This window comes from Tenrec ecaudatus, chromosome 12 (assembly GCF_050624435.1).
Source record: "Tenrec ecaudatus isolate mTenEca1 chromosome 12, mTenEca1.hap1, whole genome shotgun sequence".
NCBI lineage: Eukaryota > Metazoa > Chordata > Mammalia > Afrosoricida > Tenrecidae > Tenrec > Tenrec ecaudatus.
The window spans coordinates 13,680,412-13,699,972 of record NC_134541.1 but is presented as its reverse complement, the minus strand read 5'-3'; the positions used below and the strand labels follow the sequence as shown (position 1 = coordinate 13,699,972).

Sequence of the window (19,561 nt, the reverse complement as noted above, 5' to 3'; positions counted from 1 at the left end):
TATCCTCTTAAGGGCTTTGCAAATGTCCATGTACAGAATCTCTCTGGGCCAGCTCAAGAAGCTGTTAACAAGGATACCTTGTAGAGGTGGAAAAGTTGGTGTTTGAAACTGGAGGTAGGACTCAACCAGCCATATACTATCAGTATAAAACCTCAACAGAAAATGGCCTCATGTCAGGCAGTGTCTGCCTGTCACCGTGGCATCTTCAGCCACCCGTGCTGCTTTTAACAGCTGAGGACAAACATGGACCACGGATTTTGTCATATTGTTTTTATTAATTGGCTTTTTAGGCTAAAGTGCATAGTAAAGACAGAAAAGGAAGTGCATACATAGGAAAGGAAGGTTTGTTGCGCCAACATTAGAAAGGACCTGAGATGACTAAGATTCTGTTCTAGGGACCACCAGACTGAGGGAATGAATGGATAACATGTGCAGGTGGGTGGCGGGCCCAGGGGCCACTCCTGGTGTGGGCAGAAGCTGCTGCAATGCTAACTGCCCAGGTGAAAGCTGCAGGAGAGGCTGTTGGGAGGAAGGGTCATGTTTTCCAGAGGTGCTGCTGGTCCAGAGTGTGGGCTCTTAATTCCATCCAGGGCTGAAGGAGAACCAGCACCGCTCCTGTTCTAGAGCAGGCAAAGAAGCTCTCGCCCAAACGCAAGTCAGAGGCAAAGCTCCGTTGGGGCTAGGCTTGTGACCTTGGCCCCTCCCACCCCCTACTTGGAGGACCCACCCCCGTCCCACTCTTAGTGAACAGGTAACAGGCTCAGCTGGTGCTGTCTTGGTTTGCTTACATGCCTCCAGCTCCTGTAGTCAGAGTGCCGAGAAGGAAGGAGGGATTCTTGTGCTCCTTGAAAGGGGTGTAGTTCATAGACCGCTCCTCTGGGCCTCTCAGCATGAGAGCTAGCTTGCAAGAAGACTCAGTCTGTTGAACTCAGCTGAAAACTGCTCAGCAGCACTGCAGAAGAAACATCTGCCCATATCATGACCCAGACAGCCCCCCCTCCCTGGGAGCCTCCATGGACGCCCCACTCATGCTCCAAGGAGAGTGTCCACTATCTTGCAGGAGGAGAAGTAAAAGGAATCTGTGGACGCTGCTCAGTTCTGGAGGTAAAGTGCTTACACTAGCGCAGGGGTAAATCTAGAAACACTGTGGGCAAGCCCTACAAGAGGATCCTTAAGTACTAGGATTAAATGGACAATAATTAAAAAAAACAAACTTCGGTTCCTTTATAAGTGCCAATCCCAGCCACACGGGGGCCAGGGCAGAAGGCAGAGGGAGACGTGCCATCTGCCTACATCATCCTACGGATCTCCTCAAAGTTCATCATGTTGTTGGCAGTTTCCGACCAAGCGGCGTGTTGGGCTCCATCCATCTCAGAAGCAAGCTGGTTGGTACTTTCTAGAGTATGGTTGACCCCGCCGATGACCGCCTTACAGTCAGGACATGTGCCCCTCTGCATGGCTCCCCCACAATCGCTGATTGCGTAGATGTGGCCATTGGGGCACTTGAACCAGTGGCCACGAGGATAACCCATAGCACTGACAATCTGCACTCGCTCTTCCTCCGAGATGCCTAGGCCAGAGCAGGGGAGGCTGGCTTTCAGTGCTTCCATCTTTTCCTGCACAAACTGCTCATCCTCCTGGGTGAACTTGGATGTGCTTATTAGGATTTTCTGGATACTGCTAACCTCTTCCGCAAGGCTACCTCTCACCTTTCCCTCGGCCATCTTGCAGCGAGCCAGGAGGTTTACCAGGTACGTGAGCCTCTGGATTTCACTTTGGAGGTCACTCAATTCCTGGCTGGTGAAGCTCAAACGCTTCTTTTTGAGCCACTCGTGAACCTGGTTTAGTCGGGCACGCACGTTGCTCTGTTCAAAGATGTGCAGCTTCTTCAGGGAGTCCCACATGCTAGCCAGGCGGTCGTAGAAGTGGATGCAATTCTCAACAAGCCCGAGGCCCTTAACAGACAAATTTTTCTGGGCCAGCTTCTTCTTCAGCATGAGGAATTCTTCTGGAAGCCACTGGTAGATGAGGCTCTTCTTCTCCAACAGGGCTTTCAGTCGTTCCTGGCTGGCTGCAATTTCCTCTGCAGAGCCCTGGATCTTTTGCTTGACAACCTCAATCTCTTCCAGCCTCTGTTTGATGCTAGTTCCATATCTCAGGTTTTTGCGGATGGGCACCTGGCAGATAGGGCAGACCTTTAACTTGACGGCAACTTCGTCATCTTTCTGCTCGTTCATGTAGTGGTCCAGGCCTTGCACCTCAAAGATGTGGCTGCAGTCTTCTAGCTGTACAAAGCGGGCATCGGGCTCATCCTCAAAGCCAAAGAAGATTTGGGTCACCTCATCCTGGTGGCAGACACGGCACTTCTTAGGACACGGCTCCCCGCACAGACCAATGCAGGGGTGGCCGCAGTCCAGCGGCTTAGTACAAGGCACGTAGCATGGGGGTCGGTCACAGGGCTCGGAGCAGAGCTTGGTGCACTGGTAGTGCTGGCAGTGCCAGACACAGGGCTCCACGCAGGGGCTGCACAGCTCGCCACACTTCTTCTTGCACTGGCTGTGGACACAGCGGTTCTGGCAGGTGCGCTGGCAGGGCGGACACTCGCCGGTGCATGGCTCCTGGCACTTGTGTGAGCAGATGAGTAGGCGCTCGCAGGGCTGCTGACAGCGTTCATGGAAGCGTCCTTCAAAACAGCTATGGCAAGAGCCAGGGCAAGGGTGCCCACAGTCCAAGAGGGTGTTACACTTGGTGACGCAGCTGACTGGCAGACCAAACTTGATGTCGTCTACCTGACCACACTCTACTTGCTGGTGATGCCCACATTTGAGTTTGGTGGTGACCATTTCTGAACACCACTGCACGCATTTCTCCCCACATGGGTGGCTGCATCTGTGCCCACAGGCCAGGAATTTGGGGCAAGGCTCTTGACAGCAGAAATCCGACTCAGGTACAGAACAAGGAACCATTTGTTCATGGCCACACTGGGGAATGGTTTTGGGGACCTTCACCTCACAGGGCCGACACTGCTGGAAACAAACCAAGGGGCACCGGTGCCCATCTCCACAGATGACCTTCTGACAGGGCTTCATGCACTGGAACTCCTTGTGGGAGGCGTCATACGGATGGCAGGCCCGGGTGCAGACGTGCCCGCAGCTCAGCCGGAACTCACAGGGCAGGTTGCAGCCTCCTTCGGGCACTTTCTGGAAGTCGGAAGCTTTCGATACCATTGTGTGGGTGTTAGGGTGGTTTTGGCAGCACAACCGCAGCTCAGGGCCGATCTGATGGTTCTCTCGAAGGGTATGGATGATCTTGCTCCACAAGGGCACCTTGGCCAGCATCTGCATGTTTCCAATGCAGTACATCCCCTTCTTGGCCCGGGATAAGGCCACACAGATGCGGTTGGAGATCTGGAGAAAGCCCACCTTGCCTTCTTGGTTGCTGCGCACTAGCGAGAGGAGGATGATGTCATTCTCTTCCCCTTGGTATTTGTCCACCACGTGCACCTTCACCCCAGCGAATGTCTTGGCAGGCATGAGTTTGCGCAGGCAGAAGAGCTGGCCTGTGTAGGTTGTGAGGATGGTGATCTGGGAGGGCAGGTATTCCTGGCACAGGAAGTACTTGCACAGCTCCACAACAAAGTGAGCCTCATGCTGGTTCTGGTGGCTTTTGCCTTCCTGGATTTTCTGCTCAGGGAAATTGTGTTCAATAAAGAAGATGTTGGAAGAGACCCCCTGAAAAGGCAAAGAAGTGACATGTTAGAAGGTTCCTGGCTAGCTTTACCAGCATCAGCCACCTGCACATAGAAAAAGGTTGACCTAGTTCCAGTGGCCAGCCGGCCTCAGGAATGCTTTTGGTACAGTCCACATCACAATCATTAGTTATCAAGTTAACTGTGCTTTGCTTTGGGGCCACAAATGTCCATGTTCGTTTTGTACACACGTGTGATAGAATATTTAATACAGCCATCCACAGTGGAGCTGAGAGCCGAGGGAGGCAGCAGCACAGCACCTATGAAGACAATGACAGCGGAAACAGCTACTCCCTGGGCAACACACTGTGCTAACTGCTTTATATACAGTTTCCTTCAGTACAACCCTGTAATGAGGCTGGAGCCTGTAGGCTCGTTTCACAGTGACACTCATAAGTCATATATAATTTGCTGAAGGCCACATACTACTAAATGGCAGAGCCAGGTTTCTATGTGTCCAATTTCCACATTATTTTGTTTTTTAAAGCTGACACCAAGCCAGTTCTGTCTCAGCGACCCTGTAGGGCAGCTAGGGTAGAGGAGAATGACCCCACGGGGTTTCCAAGGTTGTCATTTTTTTCTCTTTTTACATTTTATTAGGGACTCATACAACTCATCACCATCCATACATATACATACATCAATTGTATAAAGCACATCCATACATTCCCTGCCCCAATCATTCTCAAGGCATTTGCTCTCCACTTAAGCCCCTTGCATCAGGTCCTCTTATTTTTTTTCCCCTCCCTCCCCTTTCCCCCCTCCCTCATGTGCCCTTGGTAATTTATACATCGTTATTTTGTCATATCTTGCCCTATCCGGAGTCTCCCTTCCCCCCTTCTCTGCTGTCCCTCTCCCAGGGAAGAAGTCACATGTGGATCCTTGTAACCAGTTCCCCCTTTCCAACCCACTCACCCTCCACTCTCCCAGCATCGTCCCTCACACCCTTGGTCCTGAAGGTATCATCCACCCTGGATTCCCTGTACCTCCAGCCCTCATATGTACCAGTGTACAACCTCTGTCCTATCCAGCCCTGCAAGGTAGAATTCAGATCATGGTAGTTGGGGGGAGGAAGCATCCAGGATCTGGGGGAAAGCTGTGTTCTTCATCGGTACTACCTCGCACCCTAATTGACCCATCTCCTCTCCTAAACCCCTCTATGAGGGGATCTCCATTGGCCGACACTTGGGCCTTGGGTCTCCACTCTGCCCTTCCCCCTTCATTTAATATGGTATATATATATATACATATACACACTTATATCTTTTTTTTTTTTTGCATGATGCCTTATACCTGGTCCCTTGGCACCTCATGATCGCACTGGCCGGTGTGCTTCTTCCATGTGGGCTTTTTTGCTTCTGAGCTAGATGGCCGCTTGTTCACCTTCAAGCCTTTAAGACCCCAGACACTATCTCTTTTGATAGCCGGGCACCATCAGCTTTCTTCACCACATTTGCTTATGCACCCATTTGTCTTCAGCAATCCTATCATGGAGGTGTGCAGTCAATGATATGGTTTTTTGTTCTTTGATGCCTGGTAACTGATCCCTTCGGGACCACTCGATCACACAGGCTGGTGTGTTCTTCCATGTGGGCTTTGTTGCTTCTGAGCTAGATGGCCGCTTGTTTATCTTCAAGCCTTTAAGACCCCAGTCACTATCTCTTTTGATAGCCGGGCACCATCAGCTTTCTTCACCACATTTACTTGTTCACACACTTTGGCTCCAGCCGTTGTGTCGGGAGAGTGAGCATCATAGAGTTCCAATTTAATAAAAGAAGGTATTCATGCATTGAGGGAGTGTTTGAGTAGAGGCCCAAGGTCCTTCTGCCACCTTAATACTTGACCTATAAATATAGACACATAGATCTATTTCCCTATCCTACTATATATATTTGCATGTACATGTCTTTGTCTAGACCTCCATGAATGCCTTTTGACTCCTAGCTCTTCCCTCCATCTCCCTTGACTTTCCTCCTGCCCTACTACCATGCTTCGTCGCCAAGGTTGTCATCTGTACACAAGCCAATTGTCTCCTCTTTCTCCCTCGGAGCAGGGGGAGGGTTTGGGCCACCCACCTTCTCATTAGCAAACAGGCCAGAGAACCATTATGCTACCAAGGCTCCTTTTCCAGACTCCACCTCCTTTCAATAACCAGCTTATTTTTAAAGCTGGCTGAATCCCCTTCGAAGCCGTGGTTGCAAAGTTGAGCTGTGATCTACTGTCCGAAACCGAGAGCTTCACTGCAGGAGAAAAATGGGGCGTTCTATTCCTGCAGAATTATAGTCTTGGAATCCACAGGCAGTTCTACCCTGTCCCGTTGAGTTGCTTTGAGTTGACATTGATTTGATGGCACTGAATTTGTTTTTTTGATATGGTATTCTCTTCTGAAAGCCGATTTTTATCCTGAGGAAAAGACAACCTCCTAAGTTGCTGACAGCCTCACCTTAATCTCTTCATACTTGAGGACAGAGGGGTGATTCTCCAGATCCTGGTAGATGTGGGGGGTCAACAGCCGGGCAATTTCAGGGCGCATGCGGTGCTGCAATAGAACGTGAAGGTCATTAGAATCATGAGCAGAGAATAAAAACCGGACAGTCTTTCTATCAACTAGGTTGCAAGCAAAACACACAGGGAGGAAACATCTGAAGAGAATGACAAGGGAAAAGGACACAATCTTCAGCTAGCAACCAGTACTCAACAGGCTAATCTTGTAGTCTTTTAAAGCAAACAAAAAACAAAGTAAATCTGACCGTCTTTTCATTACTAAAGCAGGTTTCCTTCTGAGGCCTCTCTTGTTGGCATTTGGTAGTAAAAGAGATCTAGTTTCTCACCTGGTAATTTAGTCGGACAAAGGGAATGTTTACTTTCACCAGCCGTTCAAAGAGGGACACCTCCAGGTTGAAGTTTTTGGCCAGGTCATACACATTGGCGCTGGGGCGCAGCTGCGGAGAAATACAGGGCTGAGAATTCACTATTGCACACCTATTGTAGCCAGGCAGACAGTGACCCATCACGGACCACGGTGCTGGTAGCACAGCATGAAGGATGAACAGGTGTCCCTGAAGTGTACACCTCAAATTCGTGGTAATGGTATTTTTTTTTGTTATACATGTATTACCACAATAAAACCAATGCCAAGAAAACCAAAAGAAGCCATGAGAGGAAGGATGGGCTGGGAACCCAGGGAGCAAAGGTCAGGATGGGGGCAAGATGAAGTGAAAGGGGCAGGGTGGGACTGGCCTTTGCAGAGTGCTTAAGACCAATGAAAACCTTAAGCTGAGTGACAGGATGATGGACTTTTTTTTTTTGGATGGACATCAATAAATTTTATCTTACTGCTATTCTTTTGTAATTTTTCTTTCTTTTCTTTTTTACATTTTATTAGGGGCTCGTACAACTCTTAACACAATCCATACATATACCTACATCAATTGTATAAAGCACATCCGTACATTCTTTGCCCTCATCATTTTCAAAGGATTTGCTCTCCACTTAAGCCCTTTGCATCAGGTCCTCTTTTTTTCCCTCCCTCACGAGCCCTTGATAATCCACAGATTGTTATTTTGTCATATCTTGCCCTATCCGGAGTCTCCTTTCCCCCCCTTCTCTGCCGTCCCTCTCCCAGGGAGGAGGTCACATGTGGATTCTTGTAATCAGTTCCCCCTTTCCAACCCACTCACCCTCCACTCTCCCAGCATCGCCCCTCACACGCCTGGTCTTGAAGGTATCATCCACCCTGGATTCCCTGTGCCTCCAGCTCCCATATGCACCAGTGTACAACCTCTGCCCTATTCAGTCCTGCAAGGTAGAATTCGGATCATGGTAGTTGGGGGGAGGAAGCATCCAGGATCTGGGGGAAAGCTGTGTTCTTCATCGGTACTACATCGCACCCTGACTGACCCGTCTCCTCTCCTAACCCCCTCTGTGAGGGAATCTCCAGTGGTAGACATTTGGGCCTCGGGTCTCCACTCTGCATTTCCCCCTTCATTCACTATGGTATATATATATATTTTTTTGCATGATGCCTTACACCTGGTCCCTTTGGCACCTCGTGATCTCACAGGCTGGTGTGCTTCTTCCATGTGGGCTTTATTGCTTCTGAGCTAGATGGCCGCTTGTTCACCTTCAAGCCTTTAAGACCCTAGACACTATCTCTTTTGATAGCCGGGCACCATCAGCTTTCTTCGCCACATTTGCTTATGCACCCGTTTGTCTTCAGCGATCGTATCATGGAGGTGTGCAGCCAATGATATGGTTTTTTGTTCTTTGATGCCTGATAACTGATCCCTTCGAGACCACGTGATCACACAGGCTGGTGGTGTGTTCTTCCATGTGGGCTTTGTTGCTTCTGAGCTAGATGGCCGCTTGTTTATCTTCAAGCCTTTAAGACCCCAGTCACTATCTCTTTTGATAGCCGGGCACCATCAGCTTTCTTCACCACATTTACTTGTTCACCTGCTTTGGCTTCAGCAGTTGTGTCAGGAGGGTGAGCATCGTAGAGTGCCAATTTAATAAAAGAAAGTATTCATGCATTGAGGGACTGCTTGAGTAGAGGCCCAAGGTCCTTCCGTCACCTTAATACTAAACCTATAAATATAGACACAGATCTATTTCCCCATCCTCATATATATATTTGCATGTACATGTCTGTCTAGACCTCTATAAATGCCCTTTGACTCCTAGCTCTTTTCTCCATTTCCCTTGACTTTCCTCTTGCCCTACTACCATGCTCTGTCCCCACCTGAGTTACAGATATACCTCTTCTTTATATAACCTTACCCTTGATCATTCCCTACCAGGCCTGCCACTCCCCCCTCACTACCATTTTGGGTCCCATGTTGTTCCCTTGTCCCTGTGTTTGTTAACAGTGATGGACTTTTTTCGCTCCTAAGGAAATGGATCAGGGCAGCAGTTCTCAACCTTTGGGGGTAGAACAACTCTTTCACTGTTATGAATCAGGGGTCGCCTGATTCATAACAGTAGGAAAATTACAGTTATGAAGTAGTAACAAAAATAAATTTATGGTTGGGGTCACCACGACATGAAAAACTGTATTAAAGGGTTACAGCATTAGGAAGGTTGAGAACCACTGGATTAGAGGGTAGCAACAGTTAGTCAGGAGGCAGAAGAGGGTGTTCTTGTCATTGTCCATGGAAGAGACAACGGTGGGCTAAGAAAGCAGTGGGGGAACAGATGGAAAGGATGGTGCTGCCTTTAAAATGTGCCCTACATTGGAGAGCAAATGCTCTTGACTGTGGGAGGCGAGGGCACAGAACTCATAGGCTAGTGACTAATGAGCTCAAGGATTGCTGAAGCAGAAAGGCCAGGTTTTCTGCTCTGGTCCCACCCACTAGAGGCCAGCCCAGTTTCTGGAGGTTCCTGCTGTACCTGCTGGTGGTCCCCAATCAGAATGAGGTGCTGGCAAGCCTTGCTCAGCGTGGCAATGGTGTGGGCCTCCAGGACTTCAGCCGCCTCTTCCACGATGACAATGCGTGGCTCCACCTTCTGTAAGATCTGGCGGTATTTGGCAGCACCTTGAGTCAGGAGAAGAGCGAGGGGCTGAGTAGATACACAGGACCCTCCTGTCTCCTGATCTTGTTGGAATCCCCCTACACCTCGGTTAGTGACAGCTTAGTCCTCATGCTCATTCATGGCTGTCGTGACCATCAATTGTATGAGCGATGGCCTGCAAACTATATACCCATGTTGGTCACTGCATGGATTCCACACTCAGAACCCAAGCAGGCTCACCAACAGTTTCGTAAATACGTGTGGCTTTCCACAGCCTTTCCTTGAACCTACTGTGGACGCTTCTCACCTGCCCCAGGTAATGTGATAGGAACTTGGCACCGGGGTGAATGGCAGGAGCTAGACCATGCCCTCACTCTCACCTGTAGTGGTCATCCCAACGACCTGGGCATCTTTGAGAATGTGCAGGTCTTCCCGGAGCCTCAGCTCAGCCATCCTCTCAGCTGATGTGCGGTACTGGCGTTCAAAGTTGAGGATCTTGCGGCGGGTGTCAGCCTGATACATTTGTAGCCACAGCCTGGAGAAGGGGAAGAACCAGGGAGAGGAATCCACATGCTGAGAAGGTGCGAGAACACCCTGTGTATGAGGAGGAACCTAGTACCCTTTGGGAACTTGGAAGGAGGGAGAGACAGACAAGAGACCCAGATGTTCAGGGAGCCAATAGAGACAAGATACCCAGATGTGCAGGGACCCCAAGAGTCCAAAACACCCAGCACAACAGATAGGCAGAGAGCAGTGTTTCAGTGGTCAGAAGCACAAGGAGGGGATACAATGGATGTTAACTACTGGGAAGAAAGTAAGGGGCTTCAGAATGAGTCCCTCACCGATTCTGTATTCACTCCCCACCACCCTCGTTCTCCACAGAGTCTCCATGTGCTCCTTTTACAGGCAGGTACACCTTATTGTACTCCTTCCAGGGGCTTCCTGCTGCTCCCCAGATAAAATCAACTCCCAAGCCCAGTCCTCAGAGGCTCTGTGAGGCTCACCCAGCCCCTGCCTGCCACTTGATTTCTCTATCCTTGCCTCCGCTAGGCTGGCTGCCTTCTTTCAGCTCCCTCTCAACCTGGGGCCTTTAACTGTGCTTCCTTCAACTCATCGGCTCCCCACTTTCTTCTGGCCTGGTTCCTGCCCACTCAGTGTTCAGAGTTTGACCCCAATATCATTTTCTGAGATGCCACCTCAGATTCCATGTCAATGTTTGTAGTATTCCCTACCAGCTCTTTTTATTGCGTGTTTATGTTAGCCTACTTGTAACGTTCGCCTGTGGAATTCAATTTGTCTACTCAGAGAGCCTCTCAGCTCCATGAGGGCAGAGCAAGTGTCTATTTCACCCCACGGCTGCCCACTAGACCTCAGCTCCGTGGTGGTGGGGGTCAGTCAGTAGTGATGGGGACTGAAGGCTGGGGTGGGTGGAGCACTGTTCCCCTGAGACCATGTGGGCTGCCTAGGGGGTGTGGGGAGCAGGCCCGGTACCTGTACAGCTGCCAACGAGAGTTCAAGTCCAGCTGCCAGACATCCTGGATCTCACTGGCCTCAGCTTCAGTCATGGTGTTCAGTTTGAGTAGTTCATTCTTTACCCGCTTCTTCATTTTCTTTTTCTGGCTGCGCTGGACCTGTAGGCAGCAACAGTGAGGCTTACGGTCTGCAGCAGTGGGCTCAATCAAAGCCCATAGTGAAACCAGAGCAAGAGAAGGGTCTGCCATCCTTGGTGGAGTCCTTTGTGTGTCCCATAGTGCCTCCACTCCCCCCGCCCCCAGCAAGCCTGGCTTGTGTTGGTGGCAAAATGGAATGAAATATAATGGAATTTTCCCACAAACTTTTTGAAGTCCCACATACCTCTTATTAGTGTTGGGACCAAGAGCAAGCTCCTTATACCTCTATATGCCTCCACCTCCCCTTATTCAAAGAGCTAAACTCAATGCTGTTGAGTGTTTGACTCATAGTGACCCTATAGGACACAGTAAAGCTGCCCCTGTGGGTTTCTGAGGCTATAACTCTTCACAGGAATAGAGTTTCACCTTTCTCCTGGGAGTGGGCTAGTAGTTTGGAACTGCTGACTTCAGCCCAATGTGTGTGACCACTACACCACTAGGTCCCAGTGTATGGGAAATGCAAATTAAGGGGCAACCTCTTAGTAGGGTTGCTGGCTGAGCCGCAGGATTAACATCCGGGAACCTTCAGATTAGTGCTGACAGTAGTTACCACTGTACAGTTGTTTCTTATCCTACAACCTTAATACTGACAGGAAAGTGGGGAAGCAGGGTCTTGTTGACCGCTGTACTACTAGTGCCAGCAGTTGGTGCCTCGCAAAGGCTGTGGCACAGTGCCCACAATGGTCACATTAGAGCACAGTGTCTCTAGTACTCCCGAGGAAAATGTGCTCTCCGGGCTCTGTTACTGAAACTGAGAACAAGAGGGATTGGCATTGGTGATGTCAGTGTGTATTACAGATCTTCCCATACCCTCAAAAACAAGCAAAACTTTGAGGTCACAGGTTAGCGCTGTTCATACACATCATGGGACCTCAAGAAGCTCATGGAAAACTGCCATTATTTTTCAATTCTATTTTTCCAGGAACTAGGATTGTGCCCACCTCCATCACTAACAGTGATGTTGAACTGAACTGATGTTGAACTAACAGTGATGTTGAACTAGATCCAGATGATAGCAGGCAGCTATCAAATCTGCAGTTAGTTCACGTTCCCTTGGTTCCGGAAATGCTGTCCTTCCCTTACAGTAGCAATGTGTGGCGAATTCAGAGGACTAGGGGCCAGGCCAAAGGAAAGAGCAGAGGGAAAGTCTACAAGCAGAGACCGGGCATTCCAACCATCCTGTCTCTAAGAGAAGTATCAGTTCCCAGGCTCAATGAGGCTGGATTTCAGAAGCCAGGAGGGTCTACTTCATCTGCTCTATTTTAAGGCTCTAAAATTTTAATGCACGTTCATCGGCAGCCCTGGGAGCACCAAGAACTGAGATCAAAGTGTTTGCGCGGCCCATATGTGCTGCTTTCTTCTAAAACTGCTGAGGAGCCTTTCTCAAAGACAGCATTTCCTGGTAGGCCCTATGGAGAGCCATCATTTTTATACCTTTGGGTACTCCACCCACTTGCACTAGGGGGGAGGTTGACAATTGGGAACATAAAACCTATAGTGTGAGAATGAGATGACCAGGCTTTAATAGAAGTTGAGGAAAACAAGAGGCTCAAGTCCAAACAAAGTTTTCAGGGTGTCCCAGGACTGTCTACTTCCCCGCCTACTGTCTTCCCCCAACACTCCCCGCAGTAATAAATGCCCTCTAGTTCCCTTCCTGTAAAGTCTTCTGGGGGCATGGGGAGGTGAGCTTACCTTCCACTCTCCCGTGCCTTGGTCTTGCCCAGATATTCCCTGGCCATGGCCATCCAGTCTCATGGCCAGAAGCATTCTCGCCAACATCTGGTCTGCTCCATTCTCTTCCTTCTTCTGCTTCCGGGGCCTCACCACCTCTTCCTCCTCAATCACCCGGTCTGCTTGAATTAGGTCGGCCTCCTCTGCGATCTTGATCAGTGAGGCCTCCTCCTCCCCTTCCTCTTCATCCTCCTCCCCTTCTGCCTGGGCTATGGAGGAAAGCAGGACAGGAATGATAGCTCTTGAAACGAAAGCATGGTAGAGGTCACCAACGTGAGCTCAGATGCACAAAGATATTCCCAAGAGGAACACGCAAGGTGATCATGAGGGAGGGGTGAAAGTTAGGGGAGGAAGACCCTGGTTTCTACAGTTTTAAAATCATGTGTGCATATATCTTTTTAAAGGCAGCTTCTCTTAATGTAAAACACACATAAATAATAATATATAAAATTCACATCCAGGTACCTTCCACTTAATTTAAGCAGCAGACAATTGCCAGATTCTTTGAAGAGCCTTGTGATTTCTTTGAAACAATTCAGTATTGTTCATTTCTTTGTGTGGGTGTTTTTAAAGGAGGAATACTTTTACAACCTATGTGCTGTATCTATATTTTGAACAATAGATTGTCTAATTTTGACCACTTTCAAGATCTATGTAAACAGGATCACATATGCAAACAGGACCACACTGTATAAACTTTTCTGTGGCTTGTTTTTCTGTCAGCCTGATTTGAGTTTCATTAATGTTGTTTGCTTGACATGAATTCATTCATTTTCTGTTGTACAGCATTTCAGATCTGAACAGACCCTAACTGATTTACCCCTTTACAAATACTGATGGACATTTGCATCCCTTCTGATTTTCTGTGAACATAAAGTGGTCGTGCCAATTTACATCCTCATTAGCAGTGGACCAGAGTTCTCATCACCCATAGTCTTACCGATACTGGATTATATCAAACTTTATGAAATGTTGGCCACTCTGGTGGGTGTATTTCATTGTGTCTTCAATTTCCCCAATGAGCACTCTTTCTTATGCCTATTGGCCATCAGGACATCCTCTTCCGTGGTAAACCTGTTAAAACTTTTATTTTCCTACCAAGCTATCTATCTTTCTCTTATTAACTCACAGCTCTTTACGACTTATTCTGGGCATTGCTGCTAAGGTCTACTGTAATGGTCTTTCCCACGTTGGACCTAACAGGGTGATTCTGGGTAGACATGAATTTCTCACCTGCATTCTCAGGCCCTCTTTCACTCTGGGTGAAGCAACCAACGCCAAGACCCAGCCACTCCAGCATCATGGACTGCTTCCGCCCCTGGAAGCAGACCCACTCGGCATCCTGAGGAAGGAAGAAATACCAGTCATGAGAATTCTCTGGCAACCAGTGTGAAGGCAGTGTCAACTCTATGGCTCAAAATAATCCTTTAAAAATTCTGCGACTGTAAGTTGGCTCTCCCTTGAGCAATGGGATCATTTACTATGGCTGGTATAGAATTTTAAAAATTGTGGTATTGCTTTAAAAAAAAAGTCAAGATGGCCTGTCTTGCTTGATAAAACAAGAAGCCCTCATGACGTGATGGCTGCTAACTGTAAGGTTCAAAACCACTAGCTATTCCAGGGGAAGGATGAAGTTTTCTATTCCTCTAATCATTTAGTCTTGAAAACCCACAGGGACGTGCTGCTCTGCCCGATGAGGTTGCTATGAGGCAGAATCGACTGTGCCAGTGAGTTTGGTTTTTGATTTTGCTTGACAAAAATCAGGAGCCATGGTAACAATGAACCTGTATTCCTGCACGGCAACAAGGGTGGGAACCTGATTGCTGCCTCCCTTTTGTCAGCTTGCCCCAGTCCTCCCTATTTTGTACTGTTTCACATTAGCCTGGGTCACTCACATCCATGATCTGATTCACCCCTTCCAGTCCATGAAATCATCAAGCATCCATTTCATGGAGTCCTGGTCAGTTGCTTTATAGAGGTCAATCATCTCAATTACATCTTGTAATATCTCTTTCTTAGAACAGATCTTGTTGAAATGTAATGGCTCCTTTTTAAGTAGCATATTAGCTTCCTGGAAATTACATTATAAGAAACCCCTATCCAACACTTGTTACAATTATCTTCTGACAGCAGGAACACACGTCAATCCTATCAGTCCACATGACCTAGATCTGTGCTAGCTTACCTCTCATTATAATTTTGTGTATTATGTTAACATCTTTTCAAAGATTAACTTGTTTATTCTAGTAACCATCCTATAAGGCACAAAATAAGTTAATAATAAGAAATTGCTGGCTTTGCAGGTTAAAATTCCAAATACTGGCCATTTTATATTGTTCAACTTGATGCCTACTTGACAAAAGAGGCAACAAGTATAGAAAAATAAAGAGTAAAGCAGGATTCAAATCTTGCAGACTGGCTCCAGAGACTTGTTTTTGGTCAGGACACTTGGTTGCCTCCTGTTCTGATAGAGATTTTTACATGACGGCTGCATCAGATTACCAAGTGGCCACAACTGTGGGCTGCTGCTGTTGCTGGGGTTCAGCAGGATGCTGGTCCCCCTGGGCTTGACTTACCTGTATTGGTCCATTCATGAGACTTTTCCAGTGTTGCACAGAGATGTACTTCTCCAGGTGCTGCTCCCGTAGCACACCGTGCATGGTACACTCCAGGGCCTGCGCCCCTTGGTGCAGCTCTTGCTCGGACTCCTTCATCTGTGTTATGATCTGCCCAGAAAAGACAGAAAGAAATGATGAAGAAACATCATCATTCCCTAAACTCAGTCCTTGCCATGAGGGAGAACAAAGCTAAGACAAGAACAACAATAAGAGAGAAGAACAGGGAACCAGTCACAAAGATCTACATATAACCCCCTCCCAGGGGGACAGACAACCAAAAATTGGGTGAAGGGAGGCATCAGTCAGTGTAAGATATGAAAAAATAGTAATTTATAAATTATCAAGGGTTTGTGAGGGAGGGAAGGTGGGGGAGGGAGGGAAAACGAGGAGCTGATATAAGGGCTCCAGCAGAAAGAACACGTTCTGACAATGACGGCAACAATGTGCCCGACACAATGGATGGATGTGTGGATTGTGATAAGAGCTGTATGATTTAAGGAATAAAATGATTCAAGGAAAATAAAAAGAGAATAGATAGGCCAATCAACAAGTTAGTTTTCTGAGGCACATTATCGGTGGTCTAGAAACCAAAGAATTAACAGCCAAAATGTCTAAAAGAAAAAGAAACAATCTGACTGGAGAACATGAAAAGGATATTGTGGCAGAGACTTTAACTCTCAGAATCTCTGATCTCGCTTGTTCCTTGGAATAGAAATTCAGATATTGTGTTGGGTACATTGCTACCCCATTAAAAGTCTCTCTTTTCCAGGCTCCTTGGAGCTGGCTTTGGCCATGTGACTGAGTTCTCCCCAGTGGGATGTAAGGAGTGCTGTGGGTTTGGGGGAAAGTAGCCGCCAGGTTCTAGGAGGAGCAGGAGGGTGGGAGAGTCAGTGTGCTCTCCATTCTTTCTCTATCCTGGATCATGAGGACAAAGGTCACACCATGAGTGAAATGCTACAAGAGGGTCCTTCATAGACTTAACCATAATTTATCTTCTTTTTGTTGAGATCACACATAGCAAAAACATACACCAAATCATGTTTCTACATGTACAATTCAGTCACTGATTACATGTCCTTAAGAGTTGTACAGTAGTCTCACGCTCCTTTTCTGAATTTTTCCTCCCCAATTAACATAAATCCACTGTCCCCCAGAGTCCCTATTGGTTCTTTCAAGTTACTCTTGTTAATCTGATCTCATAGGCATAGTTCTTATCAGAGCAAAATGCTCAAAGCAGATATTCTTTACCAGTTAAGCTATCATTTGGTTTTAAGACAGTGGGGGTTAGTTTTGGTTTAAGTCTTAGGATTATCACAGGACATAATTTCTGAGGGTTCATCCAACCTCCATAGCTCCAGAAAGTGGGGTCTGTGTGAATTTGAAATTTTGTTCTACATTCCCACTCCCACTTTGATCAGGAAAGCCCTGAGGATCCACCCTATGTACCCTGGACCGCCTATCCAGACAGCTACTGCTCTCCCATTTCCTCCCTGTTGAGCTACCACAGACAGTTCACAGGGGGACTTACACTCATGTAGGCTCTTCGGAGGTGCATGGGGAGGTTCCGGCGGAATTCCCGCTTGTTCCTCAGCTCCCTCAAGGTGAACTGCTTCAGGATTTCACTGTTGCTCCTTCCCCCCACGCGCACGATGCTGGTCTTCTGACACTTGTAGATGCCTGTAGAGCAAGTGGAGCATAGCAGAGTTAAAAGGAGTTATGTTGAATTCTCTCGGATAGGGGCCGTGTGTTTAGGGTCTGGTCTCAGTTTTAGATCTCTGTCCACATTGCCCTAGGGGTATAAACTGGTATGTTGAAGAAATTTGCCAAAAAAAAAAAAAAAAAAAAGAAATTTGCCTCAATCACAAGAAGCCCCTAGAGCAGACAGGACCTATACACAGAGTGATGGAGTGTCGTGCTTAAGAGCACAGGCTCTACAACCACATAGGTGGGGTTTGAAACCTTGGTGACACACTTCTTGCTGTGAAGCCTGGACAAGTGACTTTATTGTGCCTCAGTTTCAAGGACTTCTCTGTCAACCGAGAGGTCGGTAGCTGGAACACACTGGGTCTCCTCCAAGTTGGAAGTGACTCAGTGACAACGGAATTGGTTTTAAACATATATTCCTTATAGGGCTATAGTATAGATGAGCTAATATCTTTAAGCTCCCAACTTCAGGGTTTGGCACAAATAAAGCATCCAGTAAAAATGAACTATCAGCATTTATCCTATAAATACTTACTACTTGCTTCTTATCTGCCAAGCATGTGCCAAGTGCTACTGATCAAAAGAGACTCAGTTCGGAATTTGTTCTCACGTCTTAGCTTATTCAGCATACAGGTCCCCAAACTTATTTGGCCTATTGGCCCTTTGTGTGGGAAACACATTATTCAGATCCCTTTGGCAATGAAAACCTTAGCTCATAAAAGTATATTTATCTGCTTTTGAAGCCTCCCCTGGGTCTCCCAGGGGCAGTATCGCTCCCTTTTGGAAATACCGGGTTGGTAGGAAAAACAATACTTGTTAAACACTTTATCCTCATTGTGGTTAAGTGTAGATGGTATTGTAAATACACAGGATACCCTCTCCTATTGGACTGCAACATTATGATCTAGTCACAGACGGTATGTGCAGCAGGGGGAGGCTGGGTGAAGGTCTAAAGGTCCTGGGGAGGTCATCTGGGAGAGGCAGGTAGGGGGCTTCATAGGGATATGGGTGGAGCCAGAGAGGGCAGAAGATGAGCCTCCACTAGGAGTTGGCAGGAAGCAACACCCAATCACCACAACCCGCTCTGCCTCTGGTCTTGGAGGTGTGGTAGGGAAGGGGAACCTACTGTTCCACCCGTCTTAAGACTCATCAGGGACCCCCATTGAGTGGTGAGTAATTGGGGTGGTGGGAGAGAAGACTAATATAGCTTCTCAGTCTTGAAGAAAGCTGATTTTTTATAATTATCTGCTCTTTGAACCCAGCCATGTCATTAAGTGAAGAGTGGATATACTTATTTATTTGTGCAATCAATATTTGTTGAGTGTCTAAGACACCTGTTAAGATTTATGAGTACAGCAAGAAACAGGATCAGCCCTGTTTAGTTTAGGATAGAGACACATAAAATAGATTATATAATTAATTACATATATGCTTTGTCTGTATTAGAGAGAGAAAAAAACTGCCACAGACTTAATCTTATTAGGGGTAGTAGAAAAAGTCGACCTGAAGAACCAGCTAGGCTCGACAGGCTCAAGATGAAAGGAAAAGGAGAGGGGCACGTGCAGGAGAAGCCTTCCAGCAGGGGCCAAAAGAAAAGGTGGAGAAACTTAAGGAAGGAGATAAAAGATGATCAACATGGTTAGAGGTAGGGAGAATGGGATGTGGTAGGAGATGAAGATGAGAATTACCCTGGGCAGAGTACAAACAGGCCTGAAGGTTGACATAAGGACTGTGGGCTATATTCAACGAGGTACAGAAAGTTACTGAAGGTGCTGATAGTACTGTTTCAAGTTCAGCTGTAAACATATTGAGAGAATAATTCTGCCTCGACATTACCTTCTAGAAACTGATCCAAAGCATGATTAGTGTAACACACAACCAAGATGGGGAATTTCTGGAAGTTAAGTTGCCAAACAGGTTCATTAGTTAGAAGGGCCTGTACAATTTTGAGACCCACATAGGTTTTGCCTAGGAAAAACAAAAAGAGCCAGAGTTAAAAAAAAAAAAGTAGACATTTTAAAAGCAGTAATTACTTATAACTACTAAAATAAATTTTTGAAGTAATATTCAGATTATTTCAAATCCTAGAAGCACAAATGGATGATCTGAAAAGTACATTTCTGTGCCCTTGTCACCCAGCTCCTCTCTCTGGGAGGAAAAGACACTTATGTAACTTTCTAGAGAGTCATTTAAGCATAGACACCTGCAAATATGAATATGTACTCTTCTTTAAGCCTCTCCTTTTCTTGTTTTGTAATATGAATAGTAGCTGACTATTTCCACTGTTCAACATCTCTCTTTTCAATTAATGTATGCAATGCAGTGAATTCTTTATATGGCTATCCTAGCCATATACCCTTGGTGATGCTCACCAAATAGCCTTCATTTTCTGGATGAATTCTGCTAAGAAGTTAGAGGAAGATACTGATTGGATTGATTCAGCTCTTGAGTTAATTTATTATTGCCATCCTACTGAGTATGAAATGAGCCATTCTTTAAGTAGCTAGGGCAAATCTCACCATCAGCAAAAGAGCCAGAAGTGGAGTTTATCTTTGCAACCCTGAGATCCCTGTGCACTG

General features: G+C 47.0%; 1 protein-coding gene across 2 annotated transcripts in view; it reads right to left on the bottom strand.

Annotated features, from left to right (window-relative positions):
• Positions 1-244: 244 nt before the first annotated feature.
• ZNFX1 (zinc finger NFX1-type containing 1) overlaps positions 245-19,561 on the bottom strand; it is a 30,325-nt gene continuing 11,008 nt past the window's right edge. For both annotated transcript variants that reach the window (XM_075528583.1, XM_075528585.1), the window contains exons 4-14: positions 18,819-18,950; positions 16,807-16,955; positions 15,237-15,386; positions 13,894-14,002; positions 12,622-12,869; positions 10,751-10,890; positions 9,640-9,794; positions 9,137-9,282; positions 6,580-6,690; positions 6,192-6,287; positions 245-3,731 (exon numbers count right to left, since the gene is read on the bottom strand). In XM_075528583.1, the coding sequence (XP_075384698.1) occupies positions 1,290-3,731; positions 6,192-6,287; positions 6,580-6,690; positions 9,137-9,282; positions 9,640-9,794; positions 10,751-10,890; positions 12,622-12,869; positions 13,894-14,002; positions 15,237-15,386; positions 16,807-16,955; positions 18,819-18,950 (3,878 nt within the window). In that variant the 3' untranslated portion in view covers positions 245-1,289. The remainder of the gene's footprint in view (positions 3,732-6,191; positions 6,288-6,579; positions 6,691-9,136; positions 9,283-9,639; positions 9,795-10,750; positions 10,891-12,621; positions 12,870-13,893; positions 14,003-15,236; positions 15,387-16,806; positions 16,956-18,818; positions 18,951-19,561) is intronic.